We start from the raw sequence: 23,614 nt of genomic DNA, 5'->3' as shown, positions 1-23,614 counted from the left end.
CTGCCTGCCCCTCCCCCAGGCACCCCCTCCCCCATCCACCCTGCCCAAGGAGGCATCCGGAAGCTCCCGAAGCAGACCAGGCCCACGACAGCCCTTCACCACCCTTGGGAAACGTCTGAGCTGCTCGGTTCGGCCTTCTAGTTCAGCAGGGCCCCCGCCTCGTCCCAGCCTGGGCCCCATCCCAGAGCACTCTGCTCAGCTGCCCTGACGGCTCTCGAGGCCTCCAACGCACCCCAGGTCTCTGCTCCAAGCCTTTGTCCCTCTGCCTGGGGCCCCTCCCCGCCACCTCCCCTCCACCCGCACCCTCTCACCCTTCAGGGGTCTTCCCAGGCGCCCCCTCCTCCTGGACGGCTTCTCTGACCCCCTGGCGGGGCCGGCCCCCTTCTCTGCACGTCTCCTGCTTCCCACCCTGTGTTCTCACCGTCTAGCTGCCCATCCGCCTCCGCCCTCAGACTGGCAGCTCAGGAGGTCGGGATCGCATCGAGTCACTGATGCGCCTGGAGCACCCTGGCCCTGAGGGGCTGCAAGACGAACAATGTGTGATGCTGGCAAGACCCCAGGGCTCCCTGCAGGTGGCTGAAACGCTGCCCGGGGGAGGAACACATGGCAGAGTTTGGGAGTTTGTGCCCCAGTGGCATCCTTTTCTTCTCACCCCTTTATCTTCCCTCATCCTTCTCTCCAACCCAGCCTGGGAGGTGGTGACCACAGAGGGGACGGGCGCATCGGGCAGGAAGCAGACTGCCCCACAGGGACCCTGGCATCCTGGCTGCCTGGGACAAACCAGTTTGTCCCCTGGGGAGGACCACGGCCCCTGTGACCAGTCCCGACCTCCCTTCCCTTTTCCCTGTCTCTGCTTTGCATCCATGCCCCCACCCCCATCCCTGCCCCAGCCACCAGGAAAGATGAGCCAGGAGGCTGGAGGGAGAGGCCCAGATAGACGCCAGCCGGGTGGATGCACGAACTCGGGCCTCTTAAACCCCCAGGAGCGCCCCAGCCCCAGCAAACCTGCAAACACCACGAGCCAGCAGCACGTGGGAAGCAGGCAGGTCCTATTTTTGTGAATGAAACAGTGGCCTGGCTCTTGCCGTTGCCCAGGCCCTGCCGGCCTCGCCTGACCACTCTGTAACCTCGGCAGAAACGCTGACAAAAAAGGGAACTTCAAGACCTAAGTGTGAGTCAGACAGAGGAAGAAAAGAGGGAAATTCTTCTTAAGGCTCCACTAAAGCCGATTGGAATTACGCGCCCAGCCCCTGTGGGAGCCCCTGGACTCAGGATTGCCCACAAGTAACCTTGGCCTGTCCCCTGGTGCCCTGTCTGCAGGGAGGAGCCCCCCATGCTCTCGACAGCAGACGGCCGCGGAGGGCCCTGCGGCTGCCCACCCGTCCATCTGTCCGCTCTGCAGATTCTTATTCCCGCTTAGTATGTGCCAGGCCTGGTGCTGTAAGCAAGACACACAGTGTCCCCCTGCCCTCATGGGGCTGACGGTCTCGGGCGGGGGAAGCCAGTGAACACACACTCAACCGAGCGGTGGGCTGTTACTCACGCTGGTAGAGCTGGCAAGCTCCGTGACAGGGCCTGGCAGGGCCACATCGGAGGAGGGGGCAGGAAGGAGACCTGAAGGAGGGGACGGAACCACGAAAAGCAGGGACGCGCATTCCAGGTGGCCGGAGGGGCTGCCCGGGAGGCAGCTCGGGATGTTCTAGGAACGGTGATGAGAAGAACGTGGGACAACTAGGGCGGCTGGCAAATGTCTGTTGGCCTTTCTGAGCTTGGGCAGGGTTTCTGGCCAGGCAAGAAGCAAGGTTGCCAAATGCCCGGGGGTTCCCGCCCTGCAGTCGGTCAGCCCTGGGGTGAAATCACAGGCTCCGCTCCCCAGGAGAGGGCAGGAAACCCCCTCGACCTCCAGAGAGGGGGGATGGAGGGATGCCGCCTGCCAGAGAACCCCAAGCTTCTTCCTAACCCCCTCTTCGCCTGCCCGCCCGGAGGAATCAGCTCTGCTGTCCCTTTAAAGGGGTCTGAGTCAGAGAGTTAAGAATGAAACTGACTCATGATGGGATGGGGGGTCACTGGGCTGGCCGGGTGCCAGGGCTGCGGCAGCAGAGGAAGCCGGGTGACCGCAGCTGCCTGTGTGTGCTCTGCTGAGAGGGGCAGAAACCACAAAACCCCATTTGAAATTCCACCGTGCGGCGCAGCTTGTGTAATGAGGTTACCCCTCATAATGGGGGCATTCAGGGCCCACGCGGGCCTGTGGGGCTGGGGGGCCTCTGCCCCCCAGGGCCAGCTGATGATGATGTCACCTTCCGTTAGGAATCTCCCCAGCTCCCCCCATGAAGGACTTAAAAAAATGCACCAGGAAACTAAAGTGAAAGAGAGCCAGAACGGAAGTCTTCGCTTTATTTATAGTTGATAACTTATGTCCGGCCTGCTCCACGGGAGGCCCAGCAGGGAGGAGAAAGAGCCCAGAGGAGAGGGTGACAAAAATGTCCCAAAGCCTAGGCCAATGTGGCACCTGGGAGCAAGCTACAGCTCCATTCTGAGCTCCCCAGCAGCCGAAGCAAAGAGGGGAACGGGGTATAGCAACATGACACCACAGAAAACTGGGATCCTTGGAACCTGGGTTCAGATCCCAGCCTCTGCTACAGATGAGCTGTAAGACCTTAGAATCTTCTTTCTCATCTTAAAACGGAGGGAAGAATCTGGAATTGGTTTGGAGGGCCAGGCGAGGCACCCAGCACTGCCTGGACGCATATTAGGGGCCCTGCTGATTTGGGGTCTACAGGTAGACAGCACAGTAGCCCCCGCTCCTGCACCTCCGTTCATGGCAGACATCACTAATGGATTGCAGCACACCTTCCCAGAGCCGGATTCTGCCTCCCAACCCCCTTGCGCACAATTCTCCAGGGTGCCGCCGCCAATGCACCAGAGTCAGCCTGGGGACTGACCTGCCTGTCATCCAGCAGCTGAGGAGAGGCCCAGGAGGGCCTCCGTCACCTTAGTCTTCCCAACACCCGGCTGGTGCCTGCACACAGTGGGCCCGCAGTAAAAAACCGTCCAGTAAAGGAGGGAGGGAAAGAAATGGGAGAGAGGAAGGGGGAGGAGAAGGGGAGGGGGCAGGACAGCAGGAGGGAGGGCAGCAGGGGCTTGGACTTGGGCAAGTCATTGGGCTTCTCTGGGCCTCAGTTTCCTTATCTGTTAAAAGGAGGCTTTTCGTAACTAGCTCTTGGAGTCGTCTCAAAGATGAAATGAGGCCAGGCCTGAGGACCACTTGGAGGCCCCCCCCACCCCCAGGGGCAAGGAGGAAGGTGACAACGACGGGCAACGTTGTCACCACCACGAAGGGCCTGACGGGGGGAGGTGGGAGTGGGGTGACCCTGCCGGCCAGTCCTCTCAGCTCCCCCGCCCCAGGCCCCAGGATCTAAGCACCCAGTGGGCGCTCGGCAGGCACCCAGCGCCGCCAGGGCAGGGCCCAGGGCTGCAGCTGTGAGGGGTCGTGGCGGGGTTGTCGAGCCTGTCACAGTCAGAGGCAGCTCTGTTCGGGCCACAGGCTGCTGCCTGGCCCCCTCCCAGCTCGGGGTCACGCTGGGTACCCTTGGCTCGGGCCGGAGGACGCAGCAAGGTGACAGCTGAGTGCTGTGTTCATGCGGGACCATGTCATTTCCGTCCAGAGTCATTTCCTGTGGACCTCCTCACACCAGAGTTAATGGCCTTTTCAACTTCCCCTTGAAAGGCCGATCTCAGGGTGAGCAGTGCTGGGCCTGGCGCCCGCCACCCTCGCAGAGCCGTGTCCCAGAATCCCTGCGTCTCATCCCACGCGGGGCTCACGGTGGCATCCGTGGCCCCGAGGCGTGTCCGTGTCCCGGCCTCCTGGCTATCGTCCTCCTTCCTCTCCCTCTGTCCACTCCCGGCTCCAGGGGCAGGTGTCACCCCGAGAGGCCTTCTCCCCACAAGGCAGAGGGAAGGATGGGGCTGCGGGGGCCCAGCTTTGGATCCCTCCACGGAGCATCCTGCCCTGTGCTCAAGGGGGATAGCAGTGACACTCCCAACCATCAGCAGGCTGTGCTCATTGCCACGGAGGAGAGCGACGCAGGCGAGTCAGGGAAGCACCACCGCTGCCCGGGGCGGTCAGGAAGGCTGGCCAAGGCGGGCCCGGAACCGAGGACCGAAGTCAAGGAGGAGGCAGGGAGGGGAGGGGAGGCTGTTCCAGGCGGAGGGAACGGGTGTGCAAAGGCCCAGCTGGGGAGAGTGCATTGTGGGGACAGGCTGTGGGCAGCGCGCACCGGCGGGCCGGCCCTCCAGGGCGTGTGGAGTAGACACCGGACATTGTCCTAAGAGCAGGGAAGTAAGTCACTGGAGGCGGTGACTAGCTTGATTTACGGCCTCGAGCGGCGCACACCTGCCCCCACGGGATCCTGACTGTCACGGCTGTGCGGGGCTGCCGCCCTGCAGGAGACCTGCCACCAATGTGTCACCTCCTCGGGCTGGGCGCTCCCACTGCCTCCGTCAAGCCGAGGGCCAGCGGACGGTCCGGGCCTGGGTCCCTCGGCGTCTGGGTCCCTTCACATCTGCACTCGCCAGCCCGGGACCTGAGAGGTGGAGAGACCTGCCCAAACCCCCGGGGCGGTCCCAGCCCAGGAGTCCCTCCCACTGTCCTTGGAGACAGTGGGTGAGCAGCCTTACCAGCCCAAAGTTACAAGGACACTGAGGTCTCGGCCCTGGCTCTGGGGCCTTGAGAAGCATCCTGCCGTCTTCACGCACAAGGCAGTGACCAGACAGAAGCCGCTGGTCTATCTTGGTGGGAGCTGGAGGCCTCGCGCCGCGTAGCAGCCTAGCCCCACCACTGCCTTGGGTGGGAGGCGTGCCCAGCAGAGGAGGACCTGGGCAGCTCAGCAGTGGCCCCGGCCCTTCCCACAAGATCTGTTGGGTTCACTTCCAAAATACCCCTCCGTCTCTACCTGCAGCCCCACCTGCCTGTCTGAGCGTGTCCGGCTCTGCGGGGATGACCGCCCCAGCCTCACAGTGGGCCCCTGCTGCCCTCTGCCCCCTCCAGCCAGCTCTTCACAACAGCCAAAGGGCTTGCCTAGAATGTATCAAACACGCCGCCCCCCCCCACTCACACCCACCAAGGCCCGGCCGCCTCTCTCTGAATAAAACTCAGCCTCTCCCGCTCGCCTGAAGGCCCACCTGATAGCGGGCAGTTGTCTGTCCTCCAGGGGGTCCCAGGCCAGCAGACGGACCCAACAACTGCACCACCAAAAGGTATGAGCCCGAGGGAGGCTCCCCGTTCACTCTGTCTGGGAGACACCCACCGTGATCTCCCAGATCTCCACGGGGGCGGGGCCTGAGCTGAGCTGGCCCCCTGCCCCACCCTCCCCCCACCCCCCAGAAGGCAAGGCCGCTGGCAACGAGGAGAAACATCCAGAAAAAGTAGCTTATGGCTCCAAAGCTGGTGGAACTCCCTGATACAAGCTGCCCAGCAGCTGAACAGGCTGTCTCTAAGGTGGTGAGCTCCCCGGCCCCAGAGGTATGAAAGCTGGGACCCTGGATATGGGGGTTGGGGGGGGAGATACAGCTGGTGGACGTGCCCGATCCAGAAGTGATGACACCAGAAGTCCCCTCCCTCTGTTTCCTGGCACAGGAGAGGCAGAGGCTGGGGGACAGTCACAGTATCAGGTGGGAGGGAGCCCCGGGCACCTGGCTTCTAGCCCAGCCGCAGCCCTGGAGCACCAAGTCACCTGCCTCCTTCCAGACTTACCTTCCTCCTTTCTAAGAGAATGGGCCGGTAGATGGGACCCGGACAGGAACAGAAAGAGAACAGAACCAAGACCTCGGAAGTGAGGTGGGCGGAGCAGCCTGGGTGGGCGGGGCTTTCTTCCCCCCACGGATTCCTTCCCCTGGGTTAAGGTCAGGGTGGAGCGACACCCAACCCAAGACCTGCCCTGGGTGAGTCAGGCCTCCCTGGCTTGTCTGGGTCCCCGCTGTGGGAGATCTACACGGCCAACTCCTTCAGTGATCCTGGAGGCCCCAGGGAACCAGGGGGTGATGTAGCCGAGTACCCTTCCTTCCTTCCTTCCTCCATTCGTTCACTTTCCATTTATTCATTCACTTCCTCATCCCTTGCTGGGCAATATCAATAATATTCGTAACAACAGGTGTACAGATACAGAACATTCTTGAGGATTTCCCATACACAAGGCGTCCCATAAGCGGACACGCAGTAAGTCATAACCCCACACGGCCCCCCCATGAGACAGATGGGTGGGAAGAGGGGGGAGAGTGAGTGCACAAGGCCCAGAGAGGAGACAGCCCCGGCCCTGCTCAGGGTCAGTTCCGTGTGCCCGGACCCTGGTGGCAAGCCGGCCCTCCACCTGAGACAGAGCTGCCGCCACCAGCCACCAGCCGGCCCCAGAGCTCACGGGGCCTCTCAGGCCTTGTCAGGGCCTTGCACTTTATCCCGTGGCCGGGACCCTGCACGTGACAGGAACAGGGCCTTCTCTTCCACTTTAGAAGCTTCTTCTTGGACGCTGCATGGAAGGGGGTTGGAAAGGGCAGGAGAGGAGGTGACCATGGTCACACAGGTCCCTAGTGGGAGATGGTGGTGGGACAGAAGGTGACTCTGACAGGGCTCAGGGACAGAGTCAAGGTGAGGGGGTGTCCAGACAACTCCTGGGAGGACAGAGTCACCATTTGGTGAGATGTGGAGGCTGGGGTAACGCAGGAGGGACTTCGTTACCCCTCATTTGGTTTACACTGAGCTGCAGATGCCTGTGGACAGCTGCTGAGACGTCCCAGCAGGGTCTGCGCCGCCACTGAATGGAAGGGAAGAGCTTCTGACAGTAGCCAGCACCTCAGTTCGGGAATTCCAGGGCCCCTGCAGCTCGTCCACACCCATTGCCCCCCTGCCACCTGCCCCCGGGTGGCTTTCACGCCCATCAGCACCATCTATGGGCTACTCAGGGCAGGCCCCCAGTGGTGTCCCAATGTGTCCCTCTCTTAGAGAAGAGGAAACTGAGACCAAAGGGGCCTGTCTGAGACCATCCAGCAAGGGAGAGGCGGAGGTGGCGTGAGACCTCTGGGGTCCTGCCAGGCAGCCCCTCTCCACAATGAGTCCCTTCTGAGGAGCAGATGGAAGGAGGTGGGTGCCAGGAGATGCCTCACCCCACTATAGTTTGCTATCAGCAGCCCAGCAATCCTAGATACTTCCAGCACCCAATGCTGACCCAGACTCAGTCCCACCGGAGGCTAGTTTTGGACAACGAAGTTCATTCCTTTGGGCCAACGTCTGCTTCTGTGACCACCACTCCCCAACCACAGCCCATCTGAGCCCCGCTGGGAGGTGGGGAGTACCATAGAATTGTGACCTGTCTCGGCTGGATTCTCTCCTTCTGCCTGCAATACTCAGGGTGCAAACCCACCTGTTTAACCAATGATGAGATGGCGATGGTGATGGTGATGATGATGATGATGGTGATGATAGTGATGGTGATGATGATGATGATGGTGATGATAATTGTGGTGATGGTGGTTGTGGTGATGATGATGATGGTGGTGATGATGATGGTGATGGTGGTGGTGATAGTGATGGTGATAGTGATTATGATGGTGATGATGATGGTTGTGATATAGATGGTGATGGTGGTAATGAATGTGGTGATGGTGATGATGATGGTGGTGATAGTGATGGTGATGATGGTGGTGATGGTGATGATGATGATGGTGGTGATGATGATGGTGATGGTGGTGGTGATAGTGATGATGATAGTGATTATGATGGTGATGATGATGGTTGTGATATAGATGGTGATATGGTGATGATGGTAATGATGGTGGTGATGGTGGTGGTGATGGTGGTGGTGATAGTGATGGTGATGGTGGTGGTGATGGTGATGGTGATGGTGATGATGGTGGTGATGGTGGTGGTGATAGTGATGGTGACGGTGGTGGTGGTGGTGATGGTGATGGTGATGGTGGTGGTGATAGTGATGGTGATGGTGGTGGTGACGGTGATGGTGATGGTGATGATGGTGGTGATGGTGGTGGTGATAGTGATGGTGATGGTGATGGTGGTGGTGATGGTGATGGTGATGGTGGTGGTGATGGTGATGGTAAAGACAATGATGATGACAGTGATAATGGTAATAATGACGATGGTGATGAGGATGGGATGAAGATGAAAATGGTGAGGCTAACTTTTATGGAGCATTCATTACACGCCAACTGCATTCCCACACTATTTCATTTCATCCTCATGACAACATTTTGAGCTCGGTCCCCCACTATCTCCATCTTACAGAGGAGGAAAATTAGGCTGACCTCAGGGAGGTTCAGTCACATAACTAGTTAGTAGTAGAGTTGAGAAGCTCACCCAGGAGGTTGCACCAGAATCTGCTCACTAACCATTACCTACCCTACCTCTGTTACGAAAGAGCCTGTCCTTGTGGCCCCTCATATGATACTCCTTGTCTGCCCCCAAAGGACAACACTGTCCCCATCAATACCATTCTGGCCAAACTTCCCCAATAAGACACGAGGAGGAAGCTGAGGTCCCCGAAAGGTGGGACACAGGGTTGTGGGTGCCCCTCAGGGCACTGCAAATGAGGGACCACCACTCCACTACCGTGGGAACACGAATGTTCCACCTGCCGTCACTACCCACCCAAGGTTCCTGCTCTGAGGGGATATGGCTCTGTAGCAACTGGACAGTGGCAGGGCCAGGCTGCAACCACCAGCCGGGGCCGGCACTGGTCAGCACATGGCACGCCTCTCAGGGACCCCATCTGGCAACCAGGCCCTTCTCTGGCCACACTTGGATTTTGAAAGATGCCTGAAGTGTACTTGGACGTGTTTGAGCCTGAAAACATACTTTATCATCAATCACATCCTGCTCGAGATGAAACGGAAGGCTGGACTGTTTAAAAACCACGACACAGCCGCCTCATTCATCGCACAAAACCAAAACCCTTGTCTGCTTGACTCATTCAGCTGTCCAGCTGCCCCACCAGCGGCTGTCATTCCATTTTACAGATGAGCAAACTGAGGCCTGGAACAATTAAGGTGCCTCCTTGAGGCTCTCAGCCATTAGAGAGGGAGCGGTAATTCCAGCCTGGGGCTGCCTAGAGCCAAAGGCAGCACACCCAGCGCAGCCCTGCACCTGCTGCCCCCATGGGAAGGCAGCACCTAGGACCAAGGTGATGCTGATGTCACTGAGTGCGTTGTTACGTCGTGGCAGGCTGAATTCTAGGATGGCCCCCATGATCCCTCCTACCCTGTACACGCCCCATGTACTCCCTGCTGCTGTGAATATGATGGATTCCACCCCCATAATAGCTTGCGTCACACGGCACAACTTGTTCACTGTACAAAAGGGACATCACTCAGCCAGGGGGGCCTGATCTAATCACGGGAGCCTTTAGAAGCAGAGGGTTTTCTCCAGCAAGGAAAGGGGGACATCAGTCCTACAGCTTTGAGGAATGGAATCTGGCCAACAACCTGAACGATGTGGCAGTGGAATCTTCCTGGAGCCTCCAGAAGGAATGCAGCCTGCCCAGCACCTGGATTGCAGCCACACAAGACCGCAAGTGGAGGACCCAGCTAAGCTGTGCCTGACTTCTGACCTGCAGAGCTGTGAGCTAGTACATGAGTGTTGTTTGAAGCTCCCAAATTTGCAGTGGTTTGTTACACAGCGTAGATAGCTGATACAGACAGACATTCAGGTGGCCTAGGCTGTGAAGAGAGAGAGGGAGGGAGACCTTGGTCCAAACCTCCACCTTGCCCCGCCTCTCTGGGCCTCCCACTTCTCAGATCGATGCCAGCAAGTTGCGGCAGGATGAAATGAGAGAATGCACTGAAAAGTGCTTAGCTCCGTGTCTGGAACACAGTATGTATTTAAGAACTCACGGGCGGTAATACTATGCTAATATTAACAACAATTGTATTGTGATTTTCACGCAGATGGAAGAGGTGTCCCAGCCAAGCCCTGTAGCAGTAAAACAGGCTTTAGCATCTCGGCCTCGCTGGTCAGAACCCCAAGTGGGAATCTCACCCTCAAGGGGAAAAAAACTGGCCGGCTTGTGCCCCCCGCCCCAGCTCCTGGGGCAGACAGGGACCCTGCCTGTCCAGTGGAAAAGTCCACATACTCACACCCTCAAGAACCTTTCGGAGGAGTTTAAGAAAGTATTTATCAAACAATAATAAAAAGTAAATCTTAAAGACCTGCAAGGGCCTTTCTCCTGTGTCCACAGACTCAGGACGAATTGGACACGGGCCCTTCGCTGACACCATTAGGACCAAAATGAACCAAGTCACTGGTTCTGTGAGCTCTGGGAGAGACAGACTCAGAAATAATGGCCGACACAAGGCACCAGGAGGAGACGTGACCGCACTGTGACTCTCGGAGAGCACCTGCCATGTGGCACACCCCAGGCTGGACTGTGTCCTGGGCCCCTGGAATCGAGCAGTGAACAGAGACCCAGCACACATGTTGTTTACCACGTGGTGTGATCCGTGCGAAGCCCAGGTCTGCTGGGAAGGCTGCAGAGCTCAGGGAGGGTGGGCCAAGGAGGGCAGGAGGCTTTCTCTGAGCCCCATGGAGCTGAGAAGTGCTTTCCAGGCAGACCAGGTGAGGAAAAGCATCTCAGACAGAGGGAACTGCCTGAGCAAAGGTACAGAGGCCGGAATGGACGTGACTTGTCAAGAAACTGCAAGCTGCCGGGCGTGAGGTGGGCCATCTCCTCCGGGAAGCAACCCTGGACCTCACTTCTCGAAAGGAATTCCTTTGCTTCTATTCCTTCCAAGACTGACTCAGATGATTAATTAACCAAATGTACTACTTTCCCAGGAAGCTTTGCAGATGGCAAGCCAGCAGCCAAATAGGGCACAAGGAAGGCCCCAGAGGGTGAGAGCAGCAGCCATAAAGCTGGTGACTGTGGGCGCATCGGGTAGAGGTTTAGCCCTCATTGGTGTGTGAGGCCATCAGGTGACCCTGGGCAATGGACGGGACCAATGCGGGAGTTTAACCTTAGACCATGTCACAAGGTACTCCAGGTCCCTGAGATAAAGTTCTGTGGCTTTGTCCAAGAGCTTTTATGATTTTTCCTCAAATGCTACTTCAGTTTAGATTTTAGAGCAGGGTCAGCACCTGCAGAGCACACGTGCTGTCACTCTCTGTTTCTGCACTCATGGCAGACAAAACTAATCAATGGTAGAATTCTCAGTCCAGTTAGGCAACTGATCCTTGGGGATGTCTGGGGTCTGCGCCACTGTTCTCAGTGAGATGGACACCCAGCTTCGTCATGAGCCCACTAGGTTCTGACTCTCCTCTCCACACTCTGACCACTTTTGGCCAAGACAGTTGGAAGCTTGTAGAAACCAGTACAAAGGGAGAATGAGACAGCTTCCTCTGTCTCTCTGTCTCTGTCTCTCTATCACACACACACGCACACACACACACACACACACACACACACACACACGCACGTAGGAACATAGGCAGAGCAAGCCCACGTGCGTCACAAATGATCTGAAGCAGAGTGTAAGCCACGTGGCAGACGGCACAGTCAGGCCCATCTGTGGCTCTGTGCCAGTGTCTAGGACAGTTCCTGGTACACAGAAGCTGCTCAGTTAATGCCTGTTGAGTGAAGGAACGCCTGTGGGTCCAAGATGTCTTCAGACCAGCCCTGGCCTCCCCAGCTCTGTCTCCTGGCCGCATCAATGTCTCAACTCCCTTGTCCTAGCGCCCTGATGGTCATTTCTCCCCCCAGGAAGTGTCGGCGGCCTAGGGACAGCACTCCCATTGAACAGTTGATGAATTAGGGCCTGGAGAAGTTTTCCTGGAGTCTTTAAATTACTCTTGAGATGAAGTTCTAGATAAATGCAGAATGAGTGACTGAGGTGGGAAAACCGCACTTTCCAAGGGGTCTCTGCCTCCCCCCCACCATACCCCTGCTCATTCCTCTGGGAAATTAATTGGTATCAAGCGAAGATTTTAGGAAATGGCCGTGTTCTAAAGGCCCCTGCTTAACGTTCCCTTTAATTAGAATGGGTTTCACTTGACGTTTCTGCTGACCCGCAGGGGGAGGGCGGCCCTGCCCGAGTGAATGCCCATTGACCCAGGAATTCCTGCGTCTCAGTTATGCCCCGTTCGTGGGCTCACTTAGCAGAGTTCAAAAGAATGGCTTTCTCTGCAGCAAAACAACAGCCAGGGCTCAGAGTCACTCCCCTGGTTCGGGCACCTCTGTGGGAACCTGGGTCCAGGACATTCCTCGGGAAGGAAGAATGCACACGCGGGGGATAGCTGGGTCCCTGCCAAGGCCGGTCTCCCAACAGGCTCAGCTGGCAGAGCCGGAGCCCCAGAGAGGATGGACTCTGAACTGGGCCTGGGGACAGAGACGTGGGCAGGGTGGCATGCACCTGCCTCAGGGTGTCAGGCCAGGAGGGGGTCCCGCGAGCTGGCGGCTCCAGCCAGGTGGGAGGTGATGGAGAAGTCCAAGGTCAGGGAGCCCAGGAGAGGTGTTGAGCCCACCCAGCGCAGGGCGCCATCTCCCCAGGGCCAGTTCTGGCTAAGGTGGGACCTTGAATTAGTCTGGACTCGCGAGGCTGGGCTGCCATAACATAGAAACCCAAACCTTGAATCCATTCTGTCCTCTTCTTGTGGTCCACTGAGGGTCTTCTCTGTGGGTCTCCTCCAGCAGGGGTGAAGGAGGGAAGGGCTTAGGTGAGGGGCTGGGTGTGGGCCATGTGGGCTGGAAGCACTGACGAAGAGGCTCTGGCCTTGAGCCCCCAGGTAGAGAGGGGTGCACTTGCTGAGCGGGAAAAGCAAGGACAGGAACGGGGGGCAGGGAGCTGAAACCCAGAGCCCCTGGGGGACACGCCAGGTGTGCAGCGCCACAAGCAACCCTAGTGGGGATGCTGGCAGAGGCTCGGATACACAGAGCTCAGGGGCATGGGCTGACCCCAGTATGGAAGAAGCACATTGGAAACACTCCCTAATTCTGGAAAGATGACTTGGCCAGTTTACCAAATCTAAGCAGTGGGGGCGGGAGAAAAGTGATCAACAAACCATTCTTACAGGGCGAGGGGGAGGACCTCCCCATTTTACAGGCAGAGGCACCAAGGCCCAGGAGGGACACAGCCAGGGTCTCTCAACATGTGTCAGGCACACCCCCAGCCTCACTGTGTTTGGTCCACACCCAGAAAATGATGGGAACCATTAATATCCCCATTTTCCAGATGGAGAAACTGAGGAACAAAGCAGTTCAGCGAGATCCCCAAGGTTACCTAAGAAGCCAGTGGCTGACCTGAGGTTTAATCCAGGCCGTCCGACCCCACAGCTCATGTTCTCACCTACGCAAAGCCAACTTTCCTGATTCCTTTGCCCTCTCGTCCAGGGTCAGTTGGAATTCCAGAGCCTTTAGCCCCCAGAGAAGTTATCAGCATGTATCTAAAATTGCACCTTGTGTGAAGCAAATTTGGGTCTAATTCTTCCCCTGCTATCGTTTTCACCGGCATTCCTGGGCATAAGACGTCTCAGCTTGGCCCTAGGGTCTTATCGATGAAATGACCGGGTATGGAATGTGGGACCCACCGGCTTTATCTCAGAAGACAGGCGGTAATTAAAGTGTCCTGTGCTGCTGAAACGACAGAGAGGCCACCACGCCCGGCCCCCTGCTGAGTGGCAGTTGGGTCAGGCTGGGGTCAGGCAGGGCAGTGTCACCGTTTCTGACCTTAGGAGTCGAATCAGGAAGCATCTACACCCCCCTCACACCCCAGTCATCACATCTGACCCCAACAGCTGCCCTGTGAGTCACCATCCCCATTCCATAGACGAGGAAACGGAGGTTCAGAGAGGGCAAGCCACCTGCTGAGGCCACCCAGCCAACCAGTGGCTGAACCAGGACACGAACCCAGGCATGTGGACCTTAGTCATTTCTTCCATACATGCATCTTGAGTAAGGCTGATTCAGGGCCAAGTTCCAAGATATGTGCTGGGAACAAGCAGATAAGTAAAACTTCATGCCTGACCCCAACAATCTCATGGTGGTGATGGGAGCAGAAGGGACACAAAACAAGAAACCATTCACTGTGGAATATTACTCAGCCTCAGAGAGGAAGGACACATTCTGACACATTTTCCAACGTTGGGGGGGGTGGGGGCCTGGAGGGCGCCATGTGCTGTGAGACAAGCCAGGACACGTGCTACATGAGTCCACGGACGTGAGGTCCCTCTAGGAGTCAAAGTCACAGAGACAGAGAGTGGGATGGTGATGCCAGGGACTGTGGGAGGGCGATGGGGAGTTGCTGTTGAACGGGGTCCGTTTAAAAAGAGGAAAAAATTCTGTAGACTGGTTGCACAACAATGTGAAGGTACTTAAATACTACAGAACTGGACACGTAAAAACGATTGAGAGGGTAAATTTCGCGTTCCTAGCATTTTGTCACAAAATATTTTCATTAAAAAAAAATCCCTCTTCATTCATTAGTTCTGCAGCAGTGCCTGAGAGCCCACTTCAGCCCTGGTCCAGGCACTGGGCCAGGTGAGTGTGTGGGGGGTGCCTAAGAGGGATGTAAGAAGGTGGCCCTGGTCACAGGTGCTGACACCCTAAGCAGGGAGGTCAGAACCCCACACAGGCACAGGTGGCTGCGGCAATGATAACAGCAGCCCGGTGGCCCCTGGGACGCCAGGCACAGCGCAGGCTGCATCCCATCTGGCTCTCAGCACAGTTCTCTAGGGAGTTATGATCAGCCTGTCTTGTAAAGGACGAAACCAGGGCTCCAAGCGGAGTCACCTGACCCAGGTGACTTAACTCGTAAGGAGAAGCACACCATTCAAAGTTCAGGTATTAATTATCTCTTGCTGTGTAACAAATTACCCCAAAACGTAGTGGCTGGAAACCACAAATATGTCTCACCTCCCACTGTTTCTGTGGGTCAAGGATCTGGGAGCCGCTAGACTGGGTGGCTCTGGACCAGAATCTCTTAGGAGACTACAGTCAAGACGGCAGCCGGGGCTGCAGTTATCCGAAGGCTTGACCGAGGCTGGAGGACTCACCTCCGAGACAGCTCCTTCACCCGGCTGTTGGCAGGACGCCTCAGGACCCTGCCACACGGGCCTCTCTACAGGGACGCTTGTGTGTCCTCGCAACGTGGTGGACGTCTTACCCCAGAGTGAGCGGTTGAAGAGAACGAGGTAGAAGCCACAATGCCTTCTATGACGTGGCCTTGGGAGTCACACTCCAGCATCCCACAGCATCCTGCTGGCTACCAGGTGAGCCCTATTCAAGGTGGGAGGGAACTACACAGGGGTTGAATACCAACAGGCAAGGATCGTCGGAGGCTGTCTTGAACTGGCTGCCACCCCAGGCCTGTCTGACTCTCCCACCAGGCTCCTGCATTCTGCTATAAGACCAGTGGTCAGTGGTACGGTGGTATCTGGTGTCAGAGGAGTTTCAGAGACAGCTGAGATTGGAGGAGGGGGGCGTGCCAGGTGGGGGTACCATACTGATTGGAGACAAGACCTGTACCATAGAGGCAGTTGTGGGCCTCTGTCTCAGGTGAGGGGAAAAGCTCACACCAGGCCGTCATCACTTTTGGGTAAACACGATGGACGCTTGGGCCCAGGAGGCACCCTTCTCAAACACAAGCCTCCTCGGAAGGCCCTTGGGGAGAGGATGACCAGGTGACGGCAGCACCTCTGGCCGTGGCAGCCAGAGCTAGATGTTGGTTTCAGATCTGAAATGTGTGTGACCTTGAGTAAGTCTCCCATATGCACTCTGACCCTCAGTCTCCTCCTCTAAAATAGAATAATGAATCATTTCTCCCAGGCAAGAGAGAGAATAAAGCTGCATGGGCCCAGGGGTCTGGCACATACCAGAGCCTGAGGTTCAGCCTCTGACACAGCCCAGACCCAGCAGCAGGCCAGCAGCTGACTCAGACAAACGCACCGCCCCGGTGGAACACGAGTGTCCCCGTCCCCCCAGTTCAGCCAGTGAGCCAGGACCCTTATGCCCGCAAATCCAGATTAGCCAGACTAGTGGCTCCCTCCGGGCTGTGCTTAGGAGAAAAAAGGGCCAACACTGCTCGTGGTTATTGGAATGTCCCATTGATGAGAAATGATCTGGACAAATATTTCACACCTCCTTTGTCACATTCCAGTGGGAAAATAACATGGGCTGTGGAACGCTCCTTCCCAGGACCGCTGACAAAGAACACGGACATTCCTTTATCTCCGCTGGAAGTTTTGTTTTCCTTTTATCAAAAAGGTGTTATCAGTGCTGCTTAAATAAAAAAGAAATGTGCAATTGAAAACGAGACCCGGCCAGCTACAAAAAGGAAGGCTTGGGTGAAGGAAAAGCTGCAGAAAGAGATGTTTTTTCACGAACCTGGCATTCGGGAATCCCAGCAACCTTTCTTTCTAGTACCATCAGATGACATTGGACAGTGCAGCCTCCGTCAGTGATGATTAATCATGGCAATGACGCAGGTTACTTATGGTGGGCATTTCGCTGTTACAGTGGCTCAGCAAAGACGTGCTGGAGTGAATCTTCACGTCATACAACATGGAAAAGCTACCAAGTCCAAGGTCACGCAGCTAATAAATGGCAGAGACCCAAAGCCCACGCTTCCCCACCCTCCATGCCTTTTGACTTCTTCCCAGGAGAGGAAGGGCAGGTGTGGCTGGAGGGAAAGCCGCAAAGCCAGTGACAAAGTGTTTGCTTTGAACCAACTTGGTTTTGGCTACATCACCCGGAATTAATGCCAGCCAACCTTGCCTTGTGCCCACGGATGGCCTCAGGCCTGGCACTAGGGGTTTGAGGGAGTGGACGGATGTGCAGGTACATCAAAACGTGGACAGAGGGACAACTCAATGGGCAGGTGAAGGCTAAGTGAGTAGATGGACAGTCAGTGGAGGATGCCTGTGAGTCAATAGGTGGACCGGTGGTCAGATGACAGGATGGACGCCTGTGTGAACGGCTGGTTGGCGGGTGGGTAACCTGATGGGATAGCTGCGTACCTTTGGACGGACGATGGTAAGTGTTCGTTGGAAGGGTGGATAAGTGGATGGGCAGTGGAACAAGTGAGTGGGCAGGGCTGTGCCCTGACTCCAGGCCTGACTCCCCATTCCTGCGGGGAAGGGAAAGCCGGCCCTCAGAGGACAGGTCATTCTTGAGCACGTGCCCTTTGGCCACAGCGTCAGTGGTTCCTGACCTTGCGAGTCTGGAATCTGAGAGGTGAGAGGGGCCATACTGTCCCACTGGATTCCTGGCTGGGGGCCCGCGATGGGGAGAGCCTCGCTTCACCCTCCATCCCAGGCTCTCAGCTCCCACCCTCATCTGGGCTCCAGGAGCCGCTGCTGTCCCAAACTCCAGCCTGAGAGGTGCCCTTTGACCCAACTTAACCTCGTCATAAACATGGGCTCTGAGGTGGCATGATGAACCGGCAAGATGGTGCTCTGTTTGGGGGTACCGGCAGCAGTGTGGTCCCCGTGAGGCAGCTGTGTGGGGTCCTCCGAGACCTGAAGACCCTCAAAGCCCCAGGGACGCTTGGAAGCCTTTGTCCAAGCAGCGACAGCTGGTGACCCAGCAGTGGCCACAATCATTCAGCTGGCTCTTCCTGTGCACCTACTCCACGCCAGGTCTGTGCTGGGTGCTGAGGTGGTGGTGGGGCGGTCTGCACCTCTGGGACCCCCGAGCCTGCCCACGGCCAGCCCTGGGTCAATGTCCCTCAAGCAAAGGGGCAGCCCTGCCCTCCAAGAGCTCCAGCCCGGGAGCATCTCTGAGTGGCTTGGGAGAGGTGACCCACGTGTGGCCGTGGCCTGGGCTCCCTGGTCAGTTCGTCTACTCCTTTCGAAGCAAGTGCTCATGGGGTTAGAGGAGCTAGCTCTCGGTCACCCCGATTTCAAGGGTAGGGGGACACCCACCCCAGGCCACCCATCCCAGCCCAGAGATCAGTAGAAGTAGCACTGGAACAAAAATCTAGGAGTTGAGGCTGTTGTGTTCCTCCAGCGCCTTCTCCCCACAGCTGGGTGTGCTGTCCTATCACCTAGCATATTCCACTGAGGTCGGTTTAGGGACCCACTCACCCTTTGCAGATGGAGCCCTAGGTCACTGCTAATGTGGACTTTTGCTGTGAAATGAGACACGAGGTTGCCCACGGGACCATGGCCCTGATTACATTTCCATCCTGGCCCCCGGCTAAGAGCCTGGCACACAGGAGGGGGTCAGCAAAGGTTTGCTGAGTGAATACATGACTAAAGGGCACAGACTTCGAAACCAGAGGAGCCTGAGCCCAAATCCTGACTCTTCCCTTTTGGGGCTGTGTGACCCAAAGGAAGTCACTTAACCTCTCTGGGTCTCAGGTTCCTATTCTGTGAACTGAAGACCATAATGTTAACCTAGCAGGATTTCTGTAAGGACTCAGGGAGGTGGTGTTTGCAAAGTGCAAGTCACCGAGTAGGTGTCAGCGCATGTGCTCAGCTGACCCCGCCCCCAGGCTGTGGGGCTCCAGGCTCACCTGTGGGTGGCTGAGGCCCCGCCCTCCTGGCAGCCCCAACCCCCAGCAGGTGACTGCAGAGGCTCCTGGGCGCCAGTCCTGGGAGCGTGGGAACTTCCTGCCACCCTGTTTGTCTTGGGCTGCCTGGGAGGGGCTGCCACCCTCTGTCAGCTCCAGCACACTCCTGCCGGGTCGCCCAGCGTGAAAGGGAGGAATTGTTCCCGTGACCTTTGCTTTCCTTGTCAAAGGTGATTTCGGCAAGTCCCGCCCCTCTTCCCTAAAGGCCAGGCCAGCTTCGGTTCCCACTGCCACAGGGGCTGGAGGGACCGCCTGTGCACCTGGGGAGGAGGGGCACTGGGGGAACCTGTAGCCTCGTTCCTGCCGGCAGGTGCGAGGCCCTATGCCCCTCTGCCCCATCCCTGAGCCAGCAGCTGGCCGGTGTTCCTTCCCTATCCCAATATCCTGCCACCACTTACCTGGTCCTCCTTCCTCTGTGGCCCCCAGGACCCAGCACGGGACCCAGCCCAGGGTCAGAGGCTCCGGCATTTTGGATCAGTCAATCTCCCCAGCGCAAAAAGACACCCCCGCCCGCCGAGAGCAAGGCATCCTCCCCTACTCCTGCCTCCACCCCACCCTGCCCTGGGAGGGTGTTCCCTGTGCCGGTCTCTGGAGGTGGGCCACAGGTCTCTACACAAGTTGGAAACGCTTTTTTCTCCATCAAGTTTTTATGACTCTGCCCCAGCCTCGTCCTCCCCCTAGTTATGTGGCCAGGCCACTGCCTACTGCCCACTGTCCGTGCTTTGGCATGGCTGGTGGCCTCAGGGTGTAACCCTGGCAGCCACGGAAACTTTGGTAGATCAGCCATGCGGTGGCCACTGCAGGCAGCATGGCTGGGGTTAAGGGCAGCCTCGGATCATGAAGGCTCCATTTCCTATTTTCCAGAAGATGCTGATTATTAATGATCATTGTTCTTTCCTTCTGGGGCATGAAAAAGCAGGTTTAGCTCACAACCGGAAAGCAGCAGGTCAGGGTTCCCAGAGTATGAAATGTCAGCCTCTGGCGGCAACGACATTCACCCAGAGGCACGAAAAATACATGCAGAACAGAAGCACCAGGTCTCTGGAGGCTGAAGAAATCAAGCGAGCTGAGGGCAGAAACAACACTCGCTGAGTATGTGTGTGGCCGCATGGCAAGGGTTTTACTTTTTTTTTTTCCTTAGAGACAAGAAAGTGAACTTGAGAAGGGTCAGCCCAGAAGGACCTTGCTCTTTCAAGGCTGACCTTGCCGTATGTAAAATTCAGATGGAAGCGGAACCTGCAGTGAGATGTGACCCCCGGGCAAGTCTGGTGTTTGGCAGAATTCACGCCTTCTTGGCCCAAAAAGGCAGAGGGTTTGCTGTCCTTCCCAGCAATGAGGGCAGCACAGTCCAAGAGAACATCTGTGATGACAGAAATGTTCTGTATCTGCTCCGGCCAACAGGGAGCTGCTCTTCCCATGTAGGTGTACAGCCCTTGAAATGTGACTATTGCATTTCAGCAACAGAATTATTCATTTGATTTCATTTGATTTGATTTAGATTTAAATAACCATTTTTAAATGATGGCTGGTGGCTACCATATTGGGCGGCATGGTTTTAGGCTCTAGGGGAAGGAGAGCCGCAATTGATTAGCAATGTCTACCAGAGACACAGGATGGTAAGGTAAGATACGAGTTCTGTGTTGCCAAATGACCAAGGGGACTGGTGTGACCCAGGTCACCCGAGGCCCAGGTCATCGATTCTGCTGCCTGCACAGCTTTCACATTTAGAAGAAAAAATATCTGTGAAGTTTAGTGTCACATTCCCCACCCCCCACCATGATCTCTAGTCTCATGATCTTTACTCCAGGCAACTACCAGTCTCCTAACTGGTTTCCCTCCCTGTGGGACCCCATTTCTAATCCACAGCAGCCAGAAGGGTCCTTCCAAAATACTAATCCAACCATGTTCTACCCTGCTCAAAACCCATGATCACCACGGCCATCAAGACCTTTCCTTACCATGCCTCTCTGGTTTTGTATCCTTTCATTCTTCTTCGTTTCCACCCCTCTGATGCTGGCTGGGTCTTTTTCTGCTCCACTGCCCAGAAAGCCCTGAAGACCAGGGCTAGCTCTTGTCCCATCTTGGCAGCCCCCCCCACCCAAAGCACAGGACCTGAGTACCTCCTACTGGAAGGCTCACGTGGTTCCAGGGACTCCCTGTAAATTTTCTTACCGTGCCCTCAAAATAATAAGACAAGTACCATTACTGCTCTGTTTCACAGATGAGGAAGCTGACGCTCAAAGAGGGGAAGGGTTTAGCCAAAGACAGGAGTGAAAATGGCAGATGTGAGGCCCAGACCTGGGTAGGTGTCACTCTCATACCTTGCTTTCTGCACAGAGCACTCAGCTTCAACACTGTGGCCGTGCTAAGACTAGAAGCCAGGTCACAAGACTCTAGTCCACTATTTCTTCCACTACTAACTCAATACATGGTAGGTGAAAGAAGGGATGGATTCATGGATGGGTAGATGGGTGATGGGTGGATGGACGAAGGATAGATGGATGATGGATGGATGGATGATGGATGGATGGATGGGTGATGGATGGATGGATGGATGGACGATGGATGGATGAATGATGGATGGATGGGGGGGTAGATGGATGATGGATGGATGGACGATGGATGGATGGATGATGGATGGATGGACAATGGATGGTTGGATGATGGGTGAGTGGGTGGGTAGATGGATGATGGATGGATGGACGATGGATGGATGGATGATGGATGGATGGACAATGGATGGTTGGATGATGGGTGGGTGGGTGGGTAGATGGATGATGGGTGGATGGACGATGGATGGATGGATGATGGATGGGTGGGTGTGTGGATGGATAGATGGGTAGATGGATGACGGATGGATGGACCATGGATTGATGGATGGGTGGGTGGGTGTGTGGATGGATGGATGGGTGAATGGATGGATGATGGATGGATGGATGATGGATGGGTGGGTGGGTGTGTGGATGGGTGGATGGAGGGATGAATTGGTGGATGTGTGGATAAATGGATGGACATGTGGATGGATGCATGCATACGCTCATGAACGAATGTAAAGTCAACAAAACATGGTAAGAAGTGAAGTGAAAGGTCATGACTAAGGAAGTGGGTGGAATAATGGGCTGCCTTTTTCTTAACCATTTTTCAGGTTTATCAGAAAATCAAGTCATGCAAAAAATTCTTTGAGGCTTTTGTTTTTAAAGAGATCAAGTGAATGGTAAGTCCTGTGTGTGTATCAAGAAAGCCCGGGGCTGTGCCAGGGCCTGCATCCCTCTCTCCTCCTCCTCTGCCACCACTCCCGCCTCCCCTGCCGGTTCATTGAGCTCCTCCCCTATGCCGCTTTCCCATGGGAAGGCTGAGTAACAATAGCAATTTCTTCTGAATGGAGCTCTTCCCTGAGCCTATGAGCAAACAGGAGCCAGGGTAGAGCTGGCCGGCGTGGAGCTGCTCCGCGGTGATTACATAACCAGGACATACCTGGGAGAGGCGCTGATCCAGGGGATTTTGACAGGGGTGGGAGGACGCGGGGCACGCCCGGCGCAGGAATGGCCGGGGAGGTACCGGGCCTCGCTGGGAACTGGAGCCGGGGTGTCCGGGAGGAAGGAAACTGGAGTGTCATTTTCCAAGTGTCATGTATGAAGATAGGTCCCTGCATGCTCGTTTTGTTTAATCTTCACAACAGCGTGCCGGGGGGGGGGGGGGGTACAGTTATGTTCCCTTTTCTAGGTGCAAATAATAGAAATGAGACACAGGGAGGTGATGTCCCCAGCCAGTCACACAGCTGGGATGTGAGCTTCATCTGACTCCAGAGCCTGTGGGGTTAACGGAGCTGGACCACCTCCCACTTCTACTTTCTCTCCATCTCCCCTCTTCCTCTCTCCCATTAAATCTTGTGTCCATTTATTTGTCCCATTTTCCATCCATCCATCCATCCACTAGTCCCCAGCGGTTTTCCCTCCCCTCAGGACTGGACCTGCATCAGGAGGAGAGCCGAAGAGAAGCCGGGCACAGCTGCTGCCTGAGAAAGACTGGGTCACTGAGGTGCATCGGTGCCCGTCTGAGCTATGATTTAGAACTTCTATGTGTTGGGCCCTTTCTGCGTGTGAGGGACACGGAACGAGCTTTATAATAGTTTTCTCGCCTAATCTGCAAGGTGATTCCCGGGATCACTCTCCCCTGTGGCAGAAGAGCCTGAGGTCCACAGACCCCCAGGAGCCTCGCCCTGGAGACTCGGGGGTCGGGGAGGGCTTCCCCGAGGGGCAGCCTGAGTGGGCTTGGGCAGGGCACCCAGGGGTTCCTCAGGCAGAGGAGGAGGAAAGTGTGGGTGCATTTCTGACCCTGAGCCACGTGATCGAGAGGAGGCGGTGGGAGGATGGGGTCTGTCATAGCCTGGTCACCTCGCCTTACCTGGGGGCTGCCAGCCTCGGCGCTCCTGAAACAGGAGCTGGGGAAGACCCCAGGGACCCCAGGGCTGGCCAAGCTAAGGGCAGGCTGCCCAGAGCAGGGGTCTCAGCCCTAGACCAACCCTTCTCTTGAACAAGCATCTCTCCTCTCTGGGGGTCAGCTGCCCCATCCATAAAGTGGGGACAGTGGGAGGATTCCGTGAGAGCACGTGGCGATGCCGGCTGGGCAGCGGTGAGCCTGCAGACCTGTGTGTGACTCCAGGAGGGCTGCACAGAGATGTCCTTGTATCTGGACGTCCTGCTGCCTGGGCCATCCGCGGCTCCTGGATCAAACAAGTAACCCCCAGGGGTGGGCACCAGGGTACCAGCCACATCATGAAGGGGGCCTCCCTCTCCTGTAGCGCCCAAGCGCCACGCTGCCGTTCTGTAAGCTGCCTCCCCCGCCACCGCAGACCGGCCACGTTGCCACGTAACTAGATGCCTGTATTTACCTACCGTGGGGAAGGGACAGGCCTGCCTGGTCGGTCGGGCAGAGATGAGCTCAGAGGGCTTTGGCTCGGTTCCTGCTCCACGCTGTGTGTGCACGCCTCCTGGGCCTGGCAGCTGGGCTGGGGTAGGGGCACGTCGGCAAGGACTAGAGGGACACTATGACC

General features: G+C 56.6%; 1 protein-coding gene across 1 annotated transcript in view; it reads right to left on the bottom strand.

Moving 5' to 3' along the window:
• LOC141279436 (uncharacterized) overlaps window positions 1–9,250 on the bottom strand; it is a 29,107-nt gene extending 19,857 nt beyond the window's left edge. Inside the window, exons 1-2 of the mRNA XM_073809453.1 lie at window positions 9,149–9,250; window positions 1,544–8,186 (exon numbers count right to left, since the gene is read on the bottom strand). Of these exons, the coding sequence (XP_073665554.1) occupies window positions 7,260–8,186; window positions 9,149–9,250 (1,029 nt within the window). The 3' untranslated portion in view covers window positions 1,544–7,259. The remainder of the gene's footprint in view (window positions 1–1,543; window positions 8,187–9,148) is intronic.
• Between the last annotated feature and the right edge of the window lie 14,364 nt (window positions 9,251–23,614).

Source organism: Tursiops truncatus, chromosome 8 (assembly GCF_011762595.2).
Source record: "Tursiops truncatus isolate mTurTru1 chromosome 8, mTurTru1.mat.Y, whole genome shotgun sequence".
Lineage (NCBI taxonomy): Eukaryota > Metazoa > Chordata > Mammalia > Artiodactyla > Delphinidae > Tursiops > Tursiops truncatus.
This window is presented reverse-complemented; position numbering and strand designations above follow the sequence as displayed.